The 26262-nt window shown below is 34.2% G+C and overlaps 1 protein-coding gene across 1 annotated transcript in view; it reads right to left on the bottom strand.

Annotated features, from left to right (window-relative positions):
• LOC148951539 (structural maintenance of chromosomes protein 5-like) overlaps positions 1 to 26262 on the bottom strand; it is a 162329-nt gene that overhangs the window by 104759 nt on the left and 31308 nt on the right. The window contains exon 3 of the mRNA XM_089090325.1: positions 12567 to 12722. Coding sequence (XP_088946451.1) covers positions 12567 to 12722 — 156 coding nt within the window. The remainder of the gene's footprint in view (positions 1 to 12566; positions 12723 to 26262) is intronic.

Genomic DNA, 26262 nt, shown 5'->3' with positions numbered 1-26262 from the left:
CGAATGAGCCCTCCCACGATATTCTATGACACCTGGGTCAATACGATAGCCCCTCAAAAAAAAAAAAATAAAATAAAATAAACACGCAGCCGTGATCTTTCTTCTGGTAAAAAATACAAAAATCCACATTTTAACCGATAGGAGCTCTACAGCCCTACAGTAGGGTTCTCTGATCCGCTTAATCTGATGGTCTGCTTTTCTTTACAATTCTTTGGATTTTAGGGGGTGTTTCCCCCCTTTTTTCGAAAAGAAAGCATTTTTTTCTAGCCGCGTAACTTTTGATGGGTAGTACTAAACTTGATGAAACTTAAAAAAAAACAAATAAACAAATAAACACGCATCCATGATCTTTCTTCTGGCATAAAATACAAAATTCCTCATTTTTGCAGATAGGAGCTTGAAACTTCTATAACAGAGTTCTCTGATACGCTGAATCTGATTGTGTGATTTTCATTAAAGTTCTATGACTTTTAGGGGGTGTTCCCCCTTTTTTCGAAAATAAGGCAAATTTTCTAAGGCTCGTAAATTTTGATGGGTAAAACTAAAATTGATGAAACTTTTCTATTTGAAATCAGCAGAAAAATCTAATTTTCTAATGTATGTATTGGTACCAAAATTCTATGTTTTAGGGTTTCGGCTACTATTGAGCCGCGCCGCTCTTTACTTACATTTTGTTATCACGAACTGTTTGATATTCAGCATAATTGTAGCTAACACATTTTGCATGCAGACCAACTATACTTTACCCTACTCCACCACCACCACCATCCCTAATGAGCAAATATATAGCCCAAAATCATGGGCGCCCATAAGCTGAATTCCAGGGGCGGCAAACTTCGTCTAATTGCTACTTTTAATGCTATATAATAGAAATCTCAGAACAAAAATATAAAAATAAGGCAGCATCATTCAGCCAGGGGGGGGGGGGGCAGAGCCCCCATGCCCCCCCCCCATATGGGCGCCCATGCCAAAATTGTTTCTAAAGTATTATATGTCCATCATAATTTGGTATTTTTCATTAGGATTAACCTAACGTTACTTCTTGAGCGTTGTCACTATAATAAATAAGTACCGGAATTTTTTCCATTATTACATCAAGAATTTTCTTTGGTATAACCCAAAATTTTTATTTTCACCTCGTATTAGTTTTACTTTTGTGTCTTAATATTGAAATGCTTAATATCATCTAAAACACTATTTATGAAGGTTTTGGAGGCAAAGATACAAATATCATCCATCAAATTAAATAAACCCAACAAATTTAAAATTAAACCAAGGGAGTAAAATCACATAGACAGAGAGACAAAGAGAAAGACAAGAAAATCGAAATTGATCATCTCCTCAATACCAAAGCTCTTTACGCTAAAGTTTGACTCTTTGTCCCAATTCTTTGAGAACGACTCCTGAAACACAAGGGCCTCTTAATTAGAATAAACTAGGTTAGGCAGCCCCCCCCACACACACACACCACTTACGGAATATTTTCTATTCGTTTAAATATTGATCCTTACTTTCAGTTGAAAAAACTTTTTTTATTTAATTCAGTTTATAGATCAATTCGTCTCGAACAAAAGTCTATAATAGTCTATATTCGACAAATATAACTTCCTAGTGGCTGTCTAGGTCTACTGGTCGAATTCGAAGCTTCAACTTATCAACAAAGGTTCTTACGTTTGACACCCACCAACGGTGGGTGTTATTTCTAGTATTTTTATTTCCAGTATTTCTATTATATCTAGTATTTCTAGTATATTCTAGTATTTTCGTTCTATTAATAAGTATAATAATTTATGCAACCCTGTGTCCAAAAATCTATGAGGGGGGTGGGGGAAAGAATATTCCGTTAAAAAAAAAAGAGAAAATACAGACAACTTATTTTGGCAATTTTTTACGTTTTACGTGTAAAAAAAGGCCTATGCTACCTTTGGTGTGTGCCTTTATTTATTTAATGTGAGATGGGAATCTCAGGGGGGTCGAATAAATGTTTTTTTATAGAATCAAGAAGTGTCCACATTGAAGCACTGGTCTAATTTACAGGATTTTCATAGTTAATGGAAAATATAAAAAAATGTACAATTGGCTTGAAACAATTTGGTGAAAAAAAAAAAAAACAATATGGCTTAAAATCAATTGGTTGCGAAAGTGGGTAACTCAGTATTCTTTTTTTGCCACGATGTAAAAATCAAAGGATTTTTCTACGAGAAGGGGCAGCGGCTTTCTGGGATAAGCAGGGACCCTCAAAACTGTTTATAATCAATTCAAAATTATTAGTGCCACACATAAATTAAAAACTAAGTCTTGAATTTTACCATTTCTTGAGAGGGGCTTACTCTCCCAATCAACTATCGAGAAGTTGTAGAAACTACTCAAATACGCAGTTTGAAGCAGCAAATTGGTGAAGTTTTTCAATATTACTCTCCCAAAAATTTCAAAATAGGCAAGTTAATTTACAAAAGTACCAAAACTTTCTGTACTATATTAAGTAACTTTTTCAACACGAAATCTCTGGGGGAAGGAGGTTTCAGTTCCCCGCCCTTTGAACACGTCCCTATATATATATTTAAATACTAACATAGATGTATACATTAAGACAATTAGTTTTGAAGATAATTCATTTGTCAACTTTTTAGCGAACTGTTAAAAAAAGACATTTTCCATAAAATTCTAGCTCTTTATCTATGAATATGTTTCCACTTGTACAATATTTTTATACCCTAAGCATATGGCCAGTTCGAGAGGTTAAGTTTTCTTTGTTAATTATTTTCTGTAAATGAGTCACAACATCGCTGTGATTGCCAAGAAAATACTATTTTCTCTCGAAAAATCAAATAAACAAAGAAAACATATACTTATTTAGATATAAAAATCCACGGTTTTGTTGCATTTTAAAAATTTTATCTATCGGCCTTTGCATTGGCATTTCATAGCATTAGATTTGACTTTGTAAGATTACAGTAATTCTATAGCTTAGAGTGATTTGTCCTTGTCCCTAATTTTTTTTTTTTTTTTTTTTTTTTTTTTAATCTAATCGCATACAGTTAATGATCATAGAGAATGTGGGGAGATAACTTTTCCATCTCAAACTCTAAATCTATTGTCTTTTTCAGAAACAAAAATCAGGATGGCGTACCACTCCACTCTGTGCTCCCGGGATACTGCAGTGCAACGGGCCGAAATTGCGATGTACCCATTTAAATTGGAATCCCCAACAATCCTTACAAATTGGCGCCATAGTGCGATATGATGTGTACCAGCCCATTGATAAAAGTGCCAAACTATGCAGATAATCATTTGAAAACTAAGATCTCAGAAGGAAAGCCTGTATATTATAATACTCCGAAATCAGTGTCATGTCAGGACTAGTCACCTTTATATTTCAAGGGTCGAAGGGGGGCTATAGGATAAAATCCTATAAACCCTGCCCGGGTATACATGTTACATGTCCAGGATTCATTCGGATCAACGACACAACGCTATTGTGGTATTTATGTTTTTACTGAACTTGTACTTCTTTTAAATATCATCAAATATTACTATTAAATGATTCTACAAGTTTGTATGTACCGGTAGCTGTTGATTTCTATGCCTTTAATTTTTTTACCTCATAGGATTTAAAGGTCATAAGATTTAGGTATCTCCAGCTCAAAGAACTCCAGCCTAATTTTGTGTATATACATGAAGAATGAGGCAAGATTATTCAGCAGCCTATACTTTATTTTGTATCTTTTTCTTATTTAAATTAGGGGTCGGCGCCGTTTCTGTTTCTGTTTTTTTTTCTACCGTTTTATGTTCTGTTTTTTTGGGAAAACGGAAAAAACAGAAAACATGTAGCCGTTTTTTTTAGTACCGTCCCTGTTTCTGTTTCGTTTTTTTCGGGCCGTTTTGCCGTTTCTGTTTTTTTTAAACCTGTTTTTCTTCATTTTCCGTGTTTTGATTACGAATAGTACCATAGCGCAGCCTAGCGACTTTTATTGGATTAGCAATACTTGTCATCTATCGAAAAGCGCTGTCTTTACGTCTTCCAAAGAAAAGATTTGCTATTGAAGAAAACATTCGCCATAGTAAAAATTAATCTAAAGCAGTCTGCTTGGATTTACACCTTTGGTTAGTCTTTGAAAGTAGATGGTTACCTGGTTGGGTAAAGGTGCAGATTAGCAACCCCAGTAGCGTAGGGTGCAGAGGCCCTGTAACTAGAACCAGGATATACACTAAAAAGCGATTAGTTTACATCCAGCTTCTACTGAACCCTATCTGTGCAAATTTACAGCCCAATTGAATGAATAATATACAGTAAGTAATAAGTTGTTTTTATCAGGGGTTGCTAAACTGCACCTTCACCCAGATTAGTTCCCCTGTAGTGTAGGGCACAGAGGCCCGGCCAACAGAACCAGGATATACAGGGTGAGTTCCAACCATTTAGTTTTCATTACCCTAGTAGGCCTTGTAGCACTAGTAGAAGTGGAACTACAGAAAATCTTTGATATCCAATGGTCAGATATAGGAGCTACTCAACGAATCTTGCTGATTTTGCCTCTGCTAGTGCTGCAGGGCTTACTAGGCATACGAGAATTAAAAGGTTGGAACCCAGCCACAGTAAGAGATTTGTTTTTATCATGTTCCTACTGGACAGTATATGTGCAACTTTACAGCCCAATTGACTGAATAATATACAGAAACAAATAAGTTGTTTTATCAGGGGGAACTAATCTGCACCTTTACCCCTGGTTTCTCACATCAACATAATTGAATTAGTTGATTGAAATTTATAATCAAGGGACTGTTGAACAAAGGAGTAGGCTGAAGATGTTGATGATCTACCTTTCAGCATGAGGGTATAAAATTTCCCAATGACATGTTCATTTTAGGCATGTTCACTTGCAGCACCCAGGAAGGAAATGTGAATAGCCTCGATATTTTTTACCCTGCAAATGTCATATACTTTAGTAAATATTTGGAGCAGCTTATTTCCAATGGTCTAATTAGTCAATCTATTATCTGCATTATAAAATCTTCTAGCTACATCAGAGTCCTGGGCCTACGCTTTACCATTTCCTGCTATTATTAATATTATACTTTTATTTCCCTTAATATACCATATGAGGAGCATTCACAAATACAGAAAAAAGATACTTGCTTATGGAATAAAATTATGCTCTGTCCTACAGAGAAGTGTCTTTTTTCCTTGAATTGTTCTTGTTTCATACTCTTATTTGCAATCACAGGAGTAACTATACCTGCACTGCTCCATGCACTTAGTAATGGTATGCTTTGCTGGTACCGATACACATGCTGTCATAAATGGCATCAAATCTGGCATCAAATATTTCATCAAGTTCTGACTCAGAACTTGGAGAGGGCCCTCCATCAAAGAAAGTCAAGTTCTGGGAGCAACATGGGACCAGGAATAAGGGAACAGCTGTAATTACCTGCAATTACTGCAAAAAAGATGTGAAGTCAACAAAGGGGTCTGCAACATCGTTTAAAAATCACCTTATGGCTAAACACAAAATTGCTGAGCAACCTAAATCAAGTACTGTTCCAAAGAAGTCACATTCTACAGCCTTGTCTCAGCTCAGCATGCCGAGCACATCATATGAAACTAAGCCTACTCGATTTGAAGGTACTGGAAAGAAAAGGGATGTAAAAAAATTTTTTAAGTCAACAAAGCAGCAGCAGCTGAAGCTGAACACGTTGTGCAGAAAAACGGTTTGCATTGACAAGCTTCCTATTTCAATATTTGAAAAACCAGGAGTAAAGGCTCTATTCTCTAAACTTACAGGAGGTCTTACTGGCCCATCAGCTCGTACTGTTGCAAGACATCTAGTTACAGCAAAGAAAAGGAAGGTCAAGCAGCTCAAAGCTGAACTCCAGAAAGTCCGGAAAGTGAATTTGACCCAAGACTGCTGGTCTTCAAGAACGGGTTCTGGCTTTCTTGGTATTACAGCTCATTATGTGATGAAAAGCACTGATGGCAAGCTAACTTTGGTGCATAGAATCCTTGAGTTTAAGAGACTAAAAGTTGCTCACACTAGCGCCAACATTCTTCGTGCAATCCGTAGTAGCCTCCAGAAGTTCAGAATTCTACGGAAAGTCTACTTTATAATTACTGATTCGAGAGCTAATATAGTAAAGGCTCTCAGAGACGGTGAAATTATGCGAAGCTCATGCTTTGCACACAACCTGCATAATGTGGTGACTAATGTCCTTAAGCTGTGGGAATGCAGAAACCAGGCAGATTTAGTGAGTGTTCCCCACCTAAATGATTCAGGATCCAGTTCAGAATCTGATGACAATGTTGATACTGCTGAACAAGATGACTTTACTGACCTGATTGTAGGAGATGATGACATTGAAGAAATTGGGTTTACCAACTGCAGTAATGATGATGATAGTAGCTCAGAATTAAATGATCCAGACCTTTACAGCGATAGTGAGAGCTCAATACCTAGACAAAGAGGCGTCTCTAGTGAAGTATTGACGCTGGGACCAGCACTGGTAAAAATACGAAAGCTGGTTAGAATCCTGAAAGTATCTTCCAAATTCCACGATCTTTTTGAAGCTATCCGCAAGACATATAATCTTAGTCCATCCATCACAAAAGACATGAATGTTCAATGGAATAGCACACTGACCATGATAGAAATTTATTGTGCCCGTAAAGAGCCACTGCGCGACTTCTTCAACCAAAACTTACGTGACGGTAAGATTAGAGAGCTCGAACATCACAGCAATTAGTGGTCCATCGTGGAAGCTGTCATTGAGGTTCTTCGCCCGTTGAAACAGGCAACAGTGATAACTAGTGGATACAATTATGTTTCGGCAAGCAAAGTCGTGCTGATGATTAAGGGATTACTGTTGTTTTGTCAGACTCCAGATACTAGTATTATGGCTGAGTCAATCAATGGGCTGAAGGAACTTCTAGTTGTTCAGCTCAGGAGATAGTTTTCAGCCAGTCCTAAGTTCGATATGATGCTCTTCACAAGAGCTGGCTTTTTGGACCCTGCAATTTATGAAAAAATGACACGTGTAGACAGAAAGTAGGCTCGTCAGTCCATCTCCTCGCTTCTCCAGCAATTCATCTCCGAGCAGAGAAGCACAGAAGAACTCCATCCAATCCAATTTAACTCCAAATATTTCCTTTTGACGTCGCTCATGCTAAGGCAGGGACTAACCGACAAGGGTCACCAGAGACTCTTGATCAAGAACACAGCTTGTTTTCTAAGTTTCTCGACACGACTGGGTTACGGATGAACTCTACGAGGCAAAATGCCAACAGTATGAGCATTGACCGCGTGGCAGCAAATATTATCAGGGCATATGAGGAGAGGGTTCCTGTGTTTTTGAGCGAGAGACGAAGGTCAGGACAAAATAATTCTGATCCACTAGAATTTTGGTCTGATTACTGTTACACTTACCCGGAGTTAAGTGAAATTGCATGTATTCATATATCAGTCCCTGCAACTTCAGTACCCAGTGAGAGTGCAATTAGTATTACTGCGTACTTTACGCGAAAGCAGTGCACACGAATGACTGCAAAATCACTTGAACTCCAAATGTTTTTAAATGATAAATTTTAGTCTATATGGTCATTTCAATATTTGGTCTTTTTTTAAATTTATTCAATTTTATTAATTTATATCAATAAATATTCGCGTTAATCTCGTAAATCTAAAGAAACTGAAAAAAAAAACATAAATATATTTTAAAACGGCCGTTTTTTAAGTAAAAACAGGTCGTGTCTGTTTTTCGGTAAAAAAAACGGAAAAACAGAAACGGATTTCCGTTTTTTTCACCGTTTTCGTTTCTGTTCCGTTTTTTTATTGCCGTTTTTTACCGTTTGTGTTTTGGCCAAAAACAGAAACGGTGCCGACACTAATTTAAATCCTTGAACAAAATCCAGCTTTCGCAAATAGCCCTAACTTATTTTTCCTTTCCAGTAAGTCTGAATGTCCTAGATACAGGATTTATTTTGGCTGCAGCAATACTTCCTACTGCATTATCAAAACGATATGGAGAAAAATCTTATTTTAGTAACAGAATATCTTGGAATAAAGATTATTGGACATCTTTTCCCTACAAACCTTTTTTTTTTAATTTTAGACTTAGAACTTTAGAGCTTTTACCTAAAGGTTTTTAATGGGTAGACTAATCGTTAAGGACGATTTCTTAATAATTCCTGACTACAAGGCCGTATCCATGGGGGGGGGGGGGGTTACCCAGTTTGAACCCCCCCCCCCCCGAAATTTTTGACTGAGTTGAAAATTAGTCGAAAATTAGTAAAATCTTAGTAAGAATTAGTCGAAAACCAAGTCGAAAATTAGTAAAACACCCCCCCCCCCCCGGAACAAAAATCCTGGATCCGCTCTTGCCTGACTGATTATAAATCGAATCAGGAAAACGGTCCTTCGACCCCCTTCAACAACAAGAAAAATCATATTTTTACATGGGGAGCACTGATGTGTCCTCTTTTTCTTTTCCTTTTTTTGTTTTTTTTTTGTAAATTGTGTTTATTAGAGTTTAATTTTTTATAAATGCATAGTGGTTGGTTAATTTTCGGTTGTTGTTGATAAATAACTGATTTTAGTGAAATGTTTTTCTGATATCTGTTGAACGGTGAAGTCATTTGTTTTGTTTTTTTTTAATTTATAATACAAGAATTACTCTGAAAACCTGTTTATGACAACATTTGAAGCAACAAAGTGAAGAACGAGCTGCCCATAGTAACTGAAGATTTTAAAAACGCGTTTTGAAAAAAAAACAAAAAACTATTAAGTGAGGAAGAATTACCATTTAGAGAGGATTCAGGAATAATAACCGTTTTTTCCCCATTAATCTTAATAGTAAAAACTTATTGTGAAAACAAACTAATAAGAATTTCGAAAAACAGTCTGAAACACCTCAAAAATGATGTAGGATTGAAATGAAAACTGCGTCGCTGTAGCCAAAACACAGACAAAATCCCCATACAGAAGAATTAAAGTCCTCATTCTGAACGATTTCCGCAAGGGAAAAACTGCACCCTCATATGATATAACACACACATCTCTTGACAAGAGATGATGTAACACACCTAAATTTCGAAAAGTTATTTTTACTTTTAAGCGGCTTAGGTAAAACTGATAGCAGTAAAATAAGGTACAATTATTGACAAAAAATAACAACTATTATTGACAATGTGGTTCGTTCTTTACTTGGCTCCAGCTAAGAAAAAGTAAAAGGCTTTTTCCTTTGTGTTATATTATTCGAAAAAAAAAACAGACAAATTCTGGGGAAAACATATAAAATAATGTCATACTCATGGATGGAACAACTTTATAATGAACAACAGGAAAAAGAAAGATCAAGATCCTATGATATTTAATAGAAAAGACCCTATGCATTACTTTATTTTTTTTTAACCCACAGCTTCGTATATAAGAAGGTGTGGTCGCAGAAAATTAGAAGAGGGATCATTCGACTTATAGTAAAGAGTGATGTGGCATTTATGTACCTAACCAAGGAGGTAAAAAAACAAAGGAGAACAAAGTAAAACTGGAAGAAAGGAACAAAAGAATTTTTAGCATGGTCCCAGCGTCAAATGCGACCTAGTAAAGAGCAAACCCTAGACCGTAGCAACCGAAAATGTAAAAACGTGTTTCGAAAATTATTTACAAAACGCATTAGATGTGGCAAGTTCCTTTCAAATGAGCCCTCTCAGAACATACTACGACCACTGGATCAGTACAACCACTCCTAGTGAAAGGAGACATATATTTTATTCTCATGTGAAAGTGGTTTTCCTTGTTGTTCAAGGTAAGGGGTTGTAATTCTCCTATATGGAGTTTTCATCCGTAGTGATTCAAATAGTCTACTTCTCATTCTAATCCGACACCATTTTCGAGGGGCCTCAGGCTTTTTTTCAAAATACTAACAAATTTGTATTCATAATAAAGTTTTACCATTAAAATTAAGGTAAAAAATAGTTATCATTCATGAATTAGCTTCAAATGGAGATTCTTCCTCACTTGACAGTTTTTGTGGGGTTTTTTTCAAATGTTTCAAATGTCCGCCATCGCGCATGCGCGATTCTGACGTATACATCACGGTATGTTTATGGAAAAACCTGTGTTTTGCCAGGCAGCAACTGAACTAAGCTTTTGACGTATTTGCTCAGACCCTATACGCGTGTTATGAAATGTGTATCATATTTGGAAAAAGAAGACGCAACGGTATACAGTGCTGCAACCTAGTAAAGAACGAAGTTCAGCCCGTAATAGCCAAAAATTCAATAACTTAAAAAACTTGTTTGACACGAATGCGTTTTAGGCACTTTTCTGCATTCTTTGTTATGACTGTTCTAGTGCCAGTGAAGTAAATTGAAAGCCATGACTGGACCTCTCGGAAATATTTCTTTGCACCCCACTACTCCCCAGATTTTGTAAGAAATGAAGCTTGAAAGATATATTCTTGATTTTGAAAAGGGGAAAAAATGTCACACTAAGTCCCTTTGAGGCAAGGCCTTGGGGTTTTCCCCCCTCCTCCCTGCTCTGTGGCAGCATTTACGGTTCCCTTCTATTAAATGACACCTTTTCATCAAACTAAAGTAATAAACAAATAGCTTTCTGAAACCAAAACACGCCAAGTCTAAGCCTTTTGTTGTTACTTCTTTTCTAGTAATTCTGTAAATAACTTTCTATGAAATTTTTTAGGACTTGAACTCAGTTTTTCATTTTATTGTCTTTATTTTGAATTACCACTCCAAGAGCTATGTAGACAAAGACCAAGAGCTAGACAAACAACCCACGAAGTGGGCTCTTTTACCTAGTATATATTCTATATTTTTCTATATTTTTGAGTGTCACAAAACTGGACGATAATTTTTTTTTCGGAAAATTTGCACAGTAACATTTCCTGGTGTAAGAAAACGATCGAGATAATTCACGAATTTGGAAAAATTATGTTTTTTCCTCCCAGAGCCCTTAATATATTTTTCTTAAATCGTCTACTAAAAGAACTTAGAAGACCCAAGAACCGGAAAAACAACAACCGTAAAACTGATGGTTGACAGTTAGACCTGGGTGAGTGAATATCAATCACGTTATTACTATTCTCAAAGGTTCCACCCTGGGTTAATTTTCTCCTATTTGTATCAAATCTACATAAAGCGATTGTTTACATAATTAGCCGCCGTGCAGGTTGGCAGAACAGGTCAACTGAACTTTGAGTGATCTTAGCCAGATATTCTAATTAAAATAGTGTTATTTAGGATTGGGTTTTTAGTAAAGTAGTTTAATAAGTTCGATTCTCTTTATATACTTCAGGGGTACAAATTCGCGAATTGACTAGGCAAGAAAATAAAATGAAGGTTAATACAACTAAGTCTAGAAAAATTACAAAAAAAGGTTTTTTCTTGTGAGAATCAGGTTATGGGGTAATTGCAAGTCCATAGGAAGAGGAGGGGGATTTTCCGTGGGAGGGGGAATATACCAGACACCGTTTTTATGTCTAAAATTTGCTTCATTAAATAAAGTTCAGTCCCCTGGTATTTTTTGTAAACTTGGCTTTGTAAACTAAATTAGTTTTTTTTTTGTAACCAAAGTAAAAAGTAAAAGAAATTCTAACCCAAATGACGAAACTCATTGGCAAATAGAGGCCAGAATTTTCACAGCTTGCCAGACGTCATATTCTCATAAGCCCTATCGGACCTTACGCAAAATGGTTTTGGGGGATGTCTTCGGTTTGGATAGCTGATAGCTACCAAACTCATCATTAGGAATATAGTTAGTTAGACTACAAACACAAACAAATTTAAACCAATTAACATTGCCTCCTGTCTATTAATGAGACCAGGATCTTGTATAATGATCACACACTTTAAAAAGCCACACGCTTTTTCTTAGCTCGATATAGTAAAGAACGAGCACCGATCGCAACTTCCGTCATAACATACTATAACGCCATTTATGGTTGAAACCTATGATTAGGACGTCATTCATCATCTTGTGTGTGAAGATGCAGCTTTTTGTAATTTTTTTTTAACATTGTCTTTTTAATTACAAAAGTAAATAGATGTAGCAATTTCTTTTAAAATCAGCCCCTTAAACAGCTCTCTATGATGTTCCACTGCCCTGCAAGCAGTGGAAACAAAACGAAAACAAAAACGACACATCAGTTCTACCCATGCAAAAAAGTGGTTTTCCTTATTGTTCAAGCCAGGGGACTGTAAGATTCCTGTATAAGATTTCCGGCTATGGTGATTCCAATAGTGTACCTTCTGTTTTGATCCAAAGCCATTTTGTAGGGAATTCAGGCTATTTTCGAAATTACCTCTAACTTATTTTCCAATTTTACTATTAGGACTAAATCAGATGATGGTTTGCGTTTCTGAATCAGCCGGAAACAGAAATTTTTCTCACTTGCTAGTTTTTTTTTAAATACGTTTTTTTTAATTTTTGGTTACTATGGGCCGGTTTGTCCTTTACTAGGTTACAGCTGCCGCTGGAACCATGATCTTTACCCAAATAAATAGGAAAAAGGTATGTCAATATTTCAAGAGCCTTTGAATTCACTTAAACAGTTACACCAACCTCATTTTTGTTCCTCCTCACACCATTGATGACCCACTGTGGGGATTTTCCTCTTATAATCTCTAACCGGACGATAACATCCGTCCCATTATCAGTGTCTGATAAGTTTATTTCTACAACAGCATGATTTTGATGATGTCGGATGAATTCATCCACCTGAAAAACAAATTACTATGATTATCAACAAAACTAATATTAAATAAAGGTTTGCATACGGAAATTGGTGGCATTTAAAAAAAATTAAATATTTTGAGGGATCAAAGAATTTGGTAAGCAAAGAAAGATGTACCAGGTTCGGGAAGAAGGGAGCAAGGGGAGAATTTATTATTCTGAGGGGTAGATTTAAAAGGTTTGTTTCAGCCTGGGTTCCCACTGATGCGATTTCAAGCAAAAACGGCAGTTTTTGCGTGACCCGTCAAATTTTCTCCGTTTTTTTGGTGCAAGTTATTTTGAATTGAAAGTTTTGTAGAACCATAAATTGCAAGTAACCTGTAAACTAAACATGTTTATCAAAAGTTTCCCATTAACAATTGACAAACAACATGAGGGTCCTGTCCTTTTAACACAAAATTTTAATAGGCGAGTCCTGGGGGGATATTTCCAGGGAAAGGAGCCAAGAAGATAAGACTTATATTTTTCATTGTGCACAGTTAGCCTAGGCTAATACAGGTTAGTCCTTTGAGTATTTTTCTTGGCTTCTAGAACCTGACTTAGCCTAATCCTATGTATATGCTTTTTAAATATCTCAGAATATATTTTGCACTTCAACGGTTGTATTGAACCGTTTCTGTGTGAACATTTTGCGATTTTCCTGCATCTGCTATCCGTGAGCCGTTTTGCGTTAAAAAAAAAACGCACCAGTGGGAACACAAGGTTAAGGTGGGCTACTCAAATGAGGGTCCACAATGGAGCCGGAAGAAGGAGACTTTGAGACAATCTACTATTTTAAAAGCTCTTTTAAAGCGTATATTTTAAGGTAGGCTTCTGAAGTAAGAAGTGATTATTTGCTCTTAGCGAAAGAAGAAAGTACATAATTAATGTTACGAAAAATGAGGGTCTATATTGATGCCTAAGATGTGACATAACGTGATGTCCGAGTGGGAAGCATTGAAAGATTTAAATAAAAGTACCTTCGAAGGTGTGACATAGGATGAAGAGTGGTCGTTTACTGTGATGAGAATGAAAGTTATGATGCTATGGGACGTCTGGGAAGATTTCTGTAAGTATGAAGCATGTTGAAAATTGTAGCGTATTATAGACTGCTTTTTTTGTAATTTGTTGAGGTTGTTGAAATGTTCAATTATCTGTTAATTGTTGTTATTATTTTCTTTGTTGCCATTGCCCTGTGGAATCTCTGCAATTACTATCATATCATATTCAATTGCTTTTCGGCCATAAACGAGATCATCGGCCATAAACGAGATCATCGGCCATAATTCGGCCATAAACGAGATCATCGGCCATCGAGATCATCGAGATAAACGGCCATAAATACTAAGCAGCTATATGATAAGTTCCCGTTTCTATCAGTATATATTTTGCAGAAATACTCGAATTAAAAATTTAAGGCATGAAAAAAACGAAGAGGCGTAAATATATTCACGACTAACTTATTTTTGCTATCAAATAAACTTCTCCTTCTCAACGGAAAGAGAAGGTTACAACATGAAAAAAACATGTTTTTAAGCGAATCTTTCAAGGGAAGGGGAGGAGTTTTTCGACGAATCTCAAATATGTTTAGTATATACATTTCTTTAGTGTATCAGACATGCTTCAGTTCAATTGTGTCCCTAATCGGCTCCCCACACTCTAAAGTGATTGATACCTATTTGAATCTCAGAGTAAATAAGGCAAGAAAAAGATATTCTTTCAACTGAAAATAAGCAGCGATTTTAAAATTTAAAACAAACAGAAGCTATTTTGTACATGAAAAGGGCTACTCTCTCCTCAATGCCTCGCTCTTTACGCTAAAATTTGACTCTTTGTCATATAAAGTAATAAAAAAAACATCAGCGTAAAGAGCGAGGTGTTGAGGAGGGGGCAGCCCTTTTCATTTATGGAATAATTTTTGTTCGTTTTAATAAATATGTAACCTTAGGCATTAGCCTACCTGGACTATTAACGAATTTCCAGGGAAGTGAAAATTATTTTTTGAAATAGTGCAGAATAAGGAATAAAATAAAGCTACTCTTTTGTTACCAGACTTGGTTCAAGGTCACTATATTGTCTAAGTTATAGCTGTTTCTTTGAACAATAGCCTAGGTATGTTATTAATAGGACGTATGTTAGATACAAATTAAAGAAATATATCATTTGATTCCCAACTTAATATTCCTTTCAAACAAAATAGACCTTGTCACTGCAGTTGCTAGCCCGACCTATGTATATTTATTATTTCTTAGACTATATAAAGGCGGTTGACCCTTCCTCAATGCCCCACTCTACATGCTAATGTTCTTTTGTACTTTTAAAAGAGATTCTTATTCAAATTAAAGAGCCCTATGCTTCAGAAGTCGTTCTTAAACACTCGGGACGAAAAGTCAAACTTTAGTCAAAAAACAACTTTTTTTAATTTAATTTCTGAGCATTTTTCAAATAATACCAAGAAATCAAGCTTCCATCCATCACAAAAAATTGCTCAAAGTAGCCCTCTTTTCAGGTTAAATACCCACCATCCACCTGGAGAATACCCCCAGAAAATCCTATCCTTGCTGAAAATCCTCTAACGACATGACGTTTTCATATCATGTCATAAATCCTCCTCCTTAAAAATTTTCTCCCGGAATGACACCCCCCCCCCAGTATATTATTGTATATCCAAATTCAAGTTATAACTCTTCATTTTTTCGGGGAAAAAATATACAAAACAGCCGGTTTTTGAGCCTCTCGATTTCCAGACGAACGCTCTACCACAAGGCTAAATGACCAACATGAGCAAATTTCACTACTTACAGCCCTTTCCCCAGGGGTTGTGGTGGGTCATGTTATCCTCAAAGGTATATTTATTGGACCAAACCGCTATTCTGAACGAAATGTCTATTTCTAATTTTGATCGAACGACTTCGGGGAAATGGGGCATGGGGGCTAGCTGCCCTCCAGCCTTTTTGGTGACTTCAAAGGACACTAAAACTTTTAACTTCCGTTCGAATTGAGCCTCTGCCGATCTTCAATGACCATTGGTTCGAAACAATTCCCCTTATATCATCCTTATTGCGTAACAGCCCTTTCCCCATGGACTGTCGAGGGTTATATTATCACCAAAAGCAGTTATTGGACCTTTGAACTATGCTACAAAAATGGCTATCTCAAAATTTTGTTCGGACAACTTTGGGAGGAAGGGGCTCAGAGGGGAGAGATGCTAGCTGCCCCCAATCTTTTTGGTCACTTAAAAAGGGCACTAGAACTTCTGATTTCCGTTTGAATGAACCCTCTGTTAATCTTCGAGGACCAGTTGTCCGACACGGTCACCCCTGTGGAAAAAAACGAATAAAAACGAATAAACACGCATCTGTGATCTACAAAGTACTAAATTCCAAATTTTTGTAGTTAGAAGCTTGAAACTAAAGTACGGTTCTCTGATACGCTGAATCTTATGGTTTGATTTTCATTAAGGTTCCTTGACTTTTAGGGAGTGAAACCCCACTTTTTAAAAAATCAGGCAGATTTTCTCAGGTTCGTATCTTTTGATGGGTAGCATTAATCTTAGTGAATCCTGTATATCTGGAATTAGTATAACAAGCTGATTCTTTTGATGTATTATTGATATAAAAATTCCGTTTTATAGAGATTCGCTTATTATTGAGACGCTTCGCTCACTACTAAAGTTCGTTACTTCGTTACCACGAACTGTTTGAAATAACGGCTTTGCATTAGCCTGTCAACGAAACCACAGCCTGATTTCCAAAACTGGTGAATTGATAATGAGGGCAATATTCGCCCATTCAATTCACCTTTCCCCAGATCGGTCAGCGTCCGACTGGCCCGCGAGAGAGGTAACTACCTATTTTGTGTTTACATGTTTTATAGTTGGTTCGCGTTGGCAATAATTTCAGGATAAGTTTTAGTCAGAGTCAAGTCAAGGTTTTTGGTCGACAATTCAGTGAATGAAAGTGAGTGACATTTTCTAAGCACGCTTTTGGTTTTCTCCTATGCGTTAAGGGTGGGAAAGGGAGTTTCAGGAAAGTTTGTAGCATATGTTGAGAAGCGGCACCTAAATTTACCTATTTTGATAAATATCCTCCACCATTCCCATCAATATTTTGTGAATTTTTTTTGAAGGGCGGCCCAAAAATTTCAGACTCGCTGAATTTAACACCTTGCATTAAACAGTGATACAGTTAGTATAGTCCTTCTTTTGAATTTGCATACCTTATGTTCCTTCCGGTTTTTCTGGTAGGTAAACAGGTCATTACACCTTTGCCGAGAGATTAAACCAGTATTGTCTATAACTTAATTTACGTTTGTTAAACTTCCGATGGTTAAGAAAGCATAACAGGTAATTAAAGTATGAGAAAATGTGATGCTATAATTAGAATGATTTTAAGTTGAAACATTGTGACGTAAAAATAACTCAGTTATTTGCTTGCGTGTATAGGAATTCCCAGGTTATTTGCTTGCTTGTATTTTGTGTTAAAATAAGTAGTTTTTATATCTTTTAAAAGAGCTTTAAGGGGTTTGAGAGACTCAGTTGCCTAAGTCTGAGTAATGTTAAACTTCTGATGGTTAATAAAGCGAAAAAAGTCATTAAAGTATGAAAAATGGGATGCTAAAATAAGAATGATTTTAAGTTGAAACATTGTGACATAAAAATAACTCAGTTATTTGCTTGCGTGTATAGGAATTCCCAGGTTATTTGCTTGCTTGTATTATGTGTTAAAATAAGTAGTTTTTATATCTTTTAAAAGAGCTTTAAGGGGTTTGAGAGACTCAGTTGCCTAATTCCGTGTTATTTTTCTTTACTTGATGTTAATTAAAAACGAAATTTTTGTGTTAAATAATTAGTTTTTATATCTTTTAAAAGAGCTTTAAGGGGTTTGAGAGACTCAGTTGCCTAATTCCGTGTGATTTTTCTTTACTTGATGGTCATTAAAAACGAAATTTTTGTGTTAAATAAGTAGTTTTGTTATCTTTTAATAGAGCTTTAAGGGGTTTGAGAGACTCAGTTGCCTAATTCCGTGTGGTTTTACTTTACTTGATGGTCATTAAAAACGAAATTTGTGTGTTAAATAAGTAGTTTTTGTATCTTTTAAAAGAGCTTTACAGGGTTTGAGAGACTCAGTTGCCTAATTTCGTGTGATTTTTCTTTACTTGATGGTCATTAAAAACGAAATTTTTGTGTTAAATAAGTAGTTTTTGTATCTTTTAAAAGATCTTTACAGGGTTTGAGAGACTCAGTTGCCTAATTCCGTGTGATTTTTCTTTACTGGATGGTCATTAAAAATGAAATTTTTGTTAAATAAGTAGTGTTTGTATCTTTTAAAAGAGATTTACGGGGATTGAGAGACTCAGTTGCTGGATTCCATGTGATGTTTCTTTACTTGGTGGTGATTTGTTGTATCTTTTAAAAGAGCTTTACAGGGTTTGAGAGACTCAGTTGCCTAATTCCGTGTGATTTTTCTTTACTTGATGGTCATTAAAAACGAAATTTTTGTGTTAAATAAGTAGTTTTTGTATATTTTAAAAGAGCTTTACGGGGATTGAGAGACTCAGTTGCCTAATTCCTTGTGTTTTTTCTTTACTTGATGTTCATTAAAAATGAAATTTTTGTGTTGAATAAGTAGTTTTTGTATCTTTTAAAAGAGCTTTAGGGGGTTTGAGAGACTCAGTTGCCGAATTCCGTGTGATTTTTCTTTACTTGGTGGTCATTAAAAACGAAATTTTTGTGTTAAATAAGTAGTTTTTGTATCTTTTAAAAGAGCTTTACGGGGATTGAGAGACTCAGTTGCTGGATTCCATGTGATTTTTCTTTACTTGGTGGTCATTTGTTGTATCTTTTAAAAGAGCTTTACAGGGTTTGAGAGACTAAGTTGCCTAATTCCGTGTAATTTTTCTTTACTTGATGGTCATTAAAAACGAAATTTTTGTGTTAAATAAGTAGTTTTTGTATCTTTTAAAAGAGCTTTAAGGGGTTTGAGAGACTCAGTTGCCTGATTCCGTGTGGTTTTTCTTTACTTGGTGGTCATTAAAAACGAAATTTTTGTGTTAAATAAGCAGTTTTTGTATCTTTTAAAAGAGCTTTACGGGGATTGAGAGCCTCAGTTGCCTGATTCCGTGTGTTTTTTATTTACTTGGTGGTCATTAAAAACGAAATTTTTTTTTTAAATAATTAGTTTTTGTAAATTTTAAAATATCTTTACGGGGATTGAGAGACTCAGTTGCCTAATTCCGTGTGATTTTTCTTTACTTGGTGGTCATTAAAAACGAAATTTTTGTGTTAAATAAGTAGTTTTTGTATCTTTTAAAAGAGCTTTACAGGGTTTGAGAGACTCAGTTGCTTAATTCCGTATGGTTTTCCTTTACTTAGTGCTCATTAAAAACGAAATTTTTGTGTTAAATAAGTAGTTTTTGTATCTTTTAAAAGAGCTTTACGGGGATTGAGAGACTCAGTTGCCGGATTCCGTGTGGTTTTTCTTTACTTGATGGTAATTAAAAACGAAATTTTTGTGTTAAATAAGTAGTTTTTTTATATTTTAAAATAGATTTACAGGGATTGAGAGACTCAGTTGCCGTATTGCGTGGGGTTTTCCTTTACTTGTTGGTCATTAAAAACGAAATTTTTGTGTTAAATAAGTAGTTTTTGTATCTTTTAAAAGAGCTTTACGGGGATTGAGAGACTCAGTTGCCGGATTCCGTGTGGTTTTTCTTTACTTTATGGTCATTAAAAACGAAATTTGTGTGTTAAATAAGTAGTATTTGTATCTTTTAATAGATCTTTACGGGGTTTGAGAGACTCAGTTGCCGGATTACTTGTGGTTTTTATTTAATTGATGGTCATTAAAAACAAAATTTTTGTGTTAAATAAGTAGTTTTTTTATATTTTAAAAGAGCTTTAAGGGGTTTGAGAGACTCAGTTGACTGATTCCGTGTTGTTTTTTCTTTAATTGGTGGTCATTAAAAACAAAATTTTTTGTGTTAAATAAGTAGTTTTTGTATCTTTTAAAAGAGCTTTACGGGGATTGAGAGACTCAGTTTTACCTTGTCACAGTTACATTTTCTTGATTTTGCAAAGTTCATTTTGAATTTCTTTCGCTGAAATGCAAGAGTTGGAATAGTTCAGTAGTGTTTGATTGTGGTTTACCTTGTCACAGTTACATTTTCTTGATTTTTCAAAGTTCATTTTGAATTTCTTTCGTTGAAATGCAAGAGTTGGAATATTTCAGTAGTGTTTGGTTGTGGTTTACCTTGTCACAGTTACATTTTCTTGATTTTTCAAAGTTCATTTTGAATTTCTTTCGCTGAAATGCAAGAGTTGGAATATTTCAGTAGTGTTTGGTTGGGGTTTACCTTGTCAGATACATTTTCTTGATTTTTCAAAGTTCATTTTGAATTTCTTTCGTTGAAATGCAAGAGTTGGACTATTTCAGTAGTGTTTGGTTTTGGTTTACCTTGTCACAGTTACATTTTCTTGATTTTTCAAAGTTCATTTTGAATTTCTTTCGTTGAAATGCAAGAGTTGCACTATTTCAGTAGTGTGTGGTGGTGGGTGACCTTGTCACCGATAATTTTTATTTATAGATACTTGTTATATGTTTATGTAGGTTGTTGAAATGCAAGAGATGGAATATTTCAGTAGTGTTTGGTTGTGGTTTACCTTGTCACAGTTACATTTTCTTGATTTTTTCAAAGTTCATTTTGAACTTTCGTTGATATGCAAGAGTTGAAATATTTCAGTAGTGTTTTATTGTGGTTTACCATGTCATAGTCACATTTTCTTGATTTTTCAAAATTGATTTTCAATTTCTATTATCGAAATGTAAGAGTTGGAATATTTCAGAAGTGTTTGGTTTTGGTTTAACTTTTCACATTTTCATTGTCATGATTTTTTCAATTTTCATTTGAATTTCTTTTGCTGAAATGCAAGAGTTGGAATATTTCAGTAGTGTTTGGTTGTGGTTTACATTGTCACACTTACATTTTCTTGATTTTTCAAAGTTCATTTTGAATTTCTTTCGTTAAAATGCAAGAGTTGGAATATTTTAGTAGTGTTTGGTTGTGGTTTACCTTGTCACAGTTACATTTTCTTGATTTTTCAAAGTTCATTTTGAATTTCTTTCGCTGAAATGCAAGAGTTGGAATATTTCAGTAGTGTTTGGTTGTGGTTTACCTTGTCACAGTTACATTTTCTTGATTATTCAAAGTTAATTTTGAATTTCTTTAGTGTTTGGTTGTGGTTTACCATGTCACAGTTACATTTTCTTGATTTTTAAAAGTTCATTTTGAATTTCTTTCGATTAAATGAAAGAGTTTGAATCTTTCAGGAGTTTTTGTTTTCTTTTTACATTGTCACAGTTACATTTTCTTGATTTTTCAAATTTCATTTTGAATTTCTTTCGTTGAAATGCAAGAGTTGGAATATTTAATTAGTGTTTTTTTGTGTTTAACATTGTAATAGGTACATATTATATATATTTAAAAGTTAATTTTGATTTTATTTTTATTAAATGATCGAGTTTTTATACTTAAGTTTATAAGCTTCTTTTTCTTGATTTTTCAAAGTTCATTTTTAATTTCTTTCGTTGAAATGCAAGAGTTGGAATATTTCAGTAGTGTTTGGGTGTGGTTTACCTTGTCACAGTTACATTTTCTTGATTTTTCAAAGTTCATTTTGAATTTCTTTCGTTGAAATGCAAGAGTTGGAATATTTCAGTAGTGTTTGGTTACGGTTTACCTTGTCACAGTTACATATTTCTTTTGCTGAAATGCAAGAGTTGGAATATTTCAGTAGTGTTTGGTTGTGGTTTACCTTGTCACAGTTACATTTTCTTGATTTTTCAAAGTTCATTTTGAATTTCTTTCGTTGAAATGCAAGAGTTGGAATATTTCAGTAGTGTTTGGTTGTGGTTTACCTTGTCACAGTTACATTTTCTTGATTTTTCAAAGTTCATTTTGAATTTCTTTCGCTGAAATGTAAGAGTTGGAATACTTCAGTAGTGTTTGGTTGTGGTTTACCTTGTCACAGTTACATTTTCTTGATTTTTCATAGTTCATTTTGAATTTCAGTATTGTTTGGTTGTGGTTTACAATGTAACAGTTACATTTTCTTGATTTTTAAAATTTCATTTTGAATTTCTTTCGCTGAAATTCAAGAGTTGGAATATTTCAGTAGTGTTTGGTTGTGGTTTACCTTGTCACAGTTACATTTTCTTGATTTTTCAAAGTTCATTTTGAACCAAGTTCATTTTGACCTAGGTTCACTTAGAGTGGCGCGCCACTCTAAGTGAACCTAGGTCAACCCAACTCTTTGGATATCTCTCTCACTATGACTCTGTTTGTGTGTCGTGTCTGTGCGTGTCTCGTTTCTATGTGTGTGTGTCATCTCTGTGGGTGTGTCCACAACCAAACACTACTGAAATATTCCAACTCTTGCATTTCAACGAAAGAAATTCAAAATGAACTTTGAAAAATCAATAAAATTTAACTGTTACAATTAAATAGACCAACTATAGAATTAAAGCTAACTAAATAAAAAAAGAAAATTTAAATAAATATAAAAAGTCAATGTGACAATGTAATCAACAAAAAAAAACTACTGAAATATTACAACTCTTTAATTTCAGAGATAGAAATTCAAAATGAACTTTGAAAAATCAAGAAAATGTAACTGTGACAAGGTAAACCACAACCAAACACTACTGAAATATTCCAACTCTTTCATTTCAACGAAATAAATTAAAAATGAACTTTGAAAAATCAAGAAAATGTAACTGTGACACTGAAGTATTCCAACTTGCATTTCAGCGAAAGAAATTCAAAATGAACTTTGAAAAATCAAGAAAATGTAACTGTGACAAGGTAAACCACAACCAAACACTACTGAAATATTCCAACTCTTGCATTTCAGCGAAAGAAATTCAAAATGAACTTTGAAAAATCAAGAAAATGTAACTGTGACAAGGTAAACCACAACCAAACACTACTGAAATATTCCAACTCTTGCATTTCAGCGAAAGAAATTCAAAAAGAACTTTCAAAAAACAAGAAAATGTAACTGTGACATGGTAAACCACATCCAAACACTACTGAAATTCAAAATGAACTTTGAAAAATCAAGAAAATGTAACTGTGACAAGGTAAACCACAACCAAACACTACTGAAGTATTCCAACTCTTGCATTTCAGCGAAAGAAATTCAAAATGAACTTTGAAAAATCAAGAAAATGTAACTGTGACAAGGTAAACCACAACCAAACACTCCTGAAATATTCCAACTCTTGCATTTCAACGAAAGAAATTCAAAATGAACTTTGAAAAATCAAGAAAATGTAACTGTGACAAGGTAAACCACAACCAAATACTACTGAACTATTCTAACTCTTGCATTTCAGCAAAATAAAAATGTAACTGTGACACGGTAAACCATAACCAACCACTACTGAAATATTCCAACTCTTGCATTTCAAAGAATTAAATTCAAAATGAACATTAAAAAATCAATAAAATGTAACTGTGACAAGGTAAACCATAAACAGACACTACTTAAATATTCCAACTCTTGCATTTCAACGACAGAAACTCAAAATGAACTTTGAAAAATCAAGAGAATGTAACAGTGACAAGGTAAACCACACCACTAAAGAAAAATACAAACACTAGAAATAAACACAAAGATATTCAAAATGAAAACAGAAAAAAAACGAAAATGTAACTCTGAAAATTTCATACAAAAACAAACACTACAGAAATATTCAAAATATTGCTTTTAAACTAAAGAAATTCAAAATGAACTTTGAAAAATTCAAGAAAATGAAACTGTGACAAGGTAAACCACAACCAAACACTACTGAAATATTCCAACTCTTGCATTTCAACGAAAGAAATTCAAAATGAACTTTGAAAAATCAAGAAAATGTAACTGTGACAAGGTAAACCACAACCAAACACTACTGAAATATTCCAACTCTTGCATTTCAATGAAAGAAATTCAAAATGAACTTTGAAAAATCAAGAAAATGTAACTGTGACAAGGTAAACCACAACCAAACACTACTGAAATATTCCAACTCTTGCATTTCAACGAAAGAAATTCAAAATGAACTTTGAAAAATCAAGAAAATGTAACTGTGACAAGGTAAACCACAACCAAACACTACTGAAATATTCCAACTCTTGCATTTCAGCGAAAGAAATTCAAAATGAACTTTGAAAAATCAAGAAAATGTAACTGTGACAAGGTAAACCACAACCAAACACTACTGAAATATTCCAACTCTTGCATTTCAACGAAAGAAATTCAAAATGAACTTTGAAAAATCAAGAAAATGTAACTGTGACAAGGTAAACCACAACCAAACACTACTGAAATATTCCAACTCTTGCATTTCAACGAAAGAAATTCAAAATGAACTTTGAAAAATCAAGAAAATGTAACTGTGACAAGGTAAACCACAACCAAACACTACTGAACTATTCCAACTATTTCATTTCAGAGAAAGAAATTCAATAGGAGCTTTTAAAAATCAAGAAAATGTAACTCTTACTATCTAAACCAAAAACAAACACTACTGAAATATTACAACTCTTGCATTTCAACGAAAGAAATTCAAAATGAACTTTGAAAAATCAAGAAAATGTAACTGTGACAAGGTAAACCATAACCAAACACTACTGAAATATTCCAACTCTTTAATTTCAGCGAAATAAATTCAAAATGTACTTTTAAAAATCAATAAAATGTAACTGTGACAAGGTAAACCAAAACCAAACAATACTTAAATATTCCAACTCTTGCATTTCAACGAAAGAAATTAAAAATGAACTTTGCAAAATCAAGAAAATGTAACTGTGACAAGGTAAAACTGAGTCTCTCAATCCCCGTAAAGCTCTTTTAAAAGATACAAAAACTACTTATTTAACACAAAAAATTTCGTTTTTAATGACCACAAAGTAAATAAAAAACCACACGGAATCAGGCAACTGAGTCTCTCAAACCCCTTAAAGCTCTTTTAAAAGATACAAAAACTACTTATTTAACACAAAAATTTCGTTTTTAATGACCATCAAGTAAAGAAAAACCACACGGACTCAGGCAACTGAGTCTCTCAAACCCCGAAACGCTCTTATAAAAGATACAAAAACTACTTCTAGAACACAAAAATTTCTTTTTTAATGACCAACAAGTAAAGAAAAACCACACGGAATCCGGCAACTGAGTCTCTCAATCCCCGTAAAGCTCTTTTAAAAGATACAAAAACTACTTATTTAACACAAAAATTTCGTATTTAATGACCACCAATTAAAGAAAAACCACACGGAACCCGTCAACTGAGTCTCTCAATCCCCGTAAAGCTATTTTAAAAGATACAAAACTACTTATTTAACACAAAAATTTCGTTTTTAATGACCATCAAGTAAAGAAAAACCACATGGAATCCGGCAACTGAGTCTCTCAATCCCCGTAAAGCTCTTTTAAGATACAAAAACTATTTATTTAACACAAAAATTTCGTTTTTAATGACCACCAAGTAAAGTAAAACCACACTTAATTAGTAAACTTATTATATCAATCAATTTATATCAATATAAATATATACAAAAACTTCTTCTACAACACAAAAATTTAGTTTTATATTACAATAAAGTAAAGAAAAACCATACGTAATTAGGCAACTTAGTCCCTCAAACCTATTACAGCTCTTTTAAAAGATACAAAATCTACTTATTTTACACCCAAATATCTTTTTTAATGACCACACAGTAAGGAAAAACCACATGGAATCCGCCAACTGAGTCTCTCAAACCCCGTAAAGCTCTTTTAAAAGATACAAAAACTACTTATGTAACACAAAAATTTCGTTTTTAATGACCACCAAGTAAAGAAAAACCACACGGAATCAGGCAACTGAGTCTCTCAAACCCCTTAAAGCTCTTTTAAAAGATACAAAAACTACTTATTTAACACAAAAAATTCGTTTTTAATGACCATCAAGTAAATAAAAATCACAAGGAATTAGGCAACTGAGTCTCTCAAACCCTGTAATACTCTTTTAAAAGATACAACAAATGACCACCAAGTAAAGAAAAATCACATGGAATCCAGCAACTGAGTCTCTCAATCCCCGTAAAGTTCTTTTAAAAGATACAGAAACTACTTATTTAACACAAAATATCGTTTTTAATGACCATCAAGTAAAGAAAAATCACACGGAATTAGGCAACTGAGTCTCTCAAACCCTGTAAAGCTCTTTTAAAAGATACAAAACTACTTATTTAACACAAAAATTTCGTTTTTAACGAACATCAAGTAAAGAAAAATCACACGGAATTAGGCAACTGAGTCTCTCAAACCCTTGAAAGCTCTTTTAGAAGATATTAAATCAACTTATTTAACACAAAAATTTCGTTTTTAATGACCATCAAGAAAAGGAAAACCACTCGGAATTAGGCCCCTGAGTCTCTCAAACCCCGTAAATCTCTTTTAAAAGATACAAAATATTCTTATTTAACCCAAAAATTTCGTTTTTAATGACCATCAAGTAAA

The sequence above is a fragment of the Artemia sp. Qi Xiang Cuo genome, chromosome 6 (genome assembly GCF_049724085.1).
Source record: "Artemia sp. Qi Xiang Cuo chromosome 6, ASM4972408v1, whole genome shotgun sequence".
NCBI classification, from domain to species: Eukaryota; Metazoa; Arthropoda; class Branchiopoda; order Anostraca; family Artemiidae; genus Artemia; species Artemia sp. Qi Xiang Cuo.
Note: the sequence above shows the minus strand (reverse complement) of the source record. Positions and strands in the feature narration are given on the sequence as shown.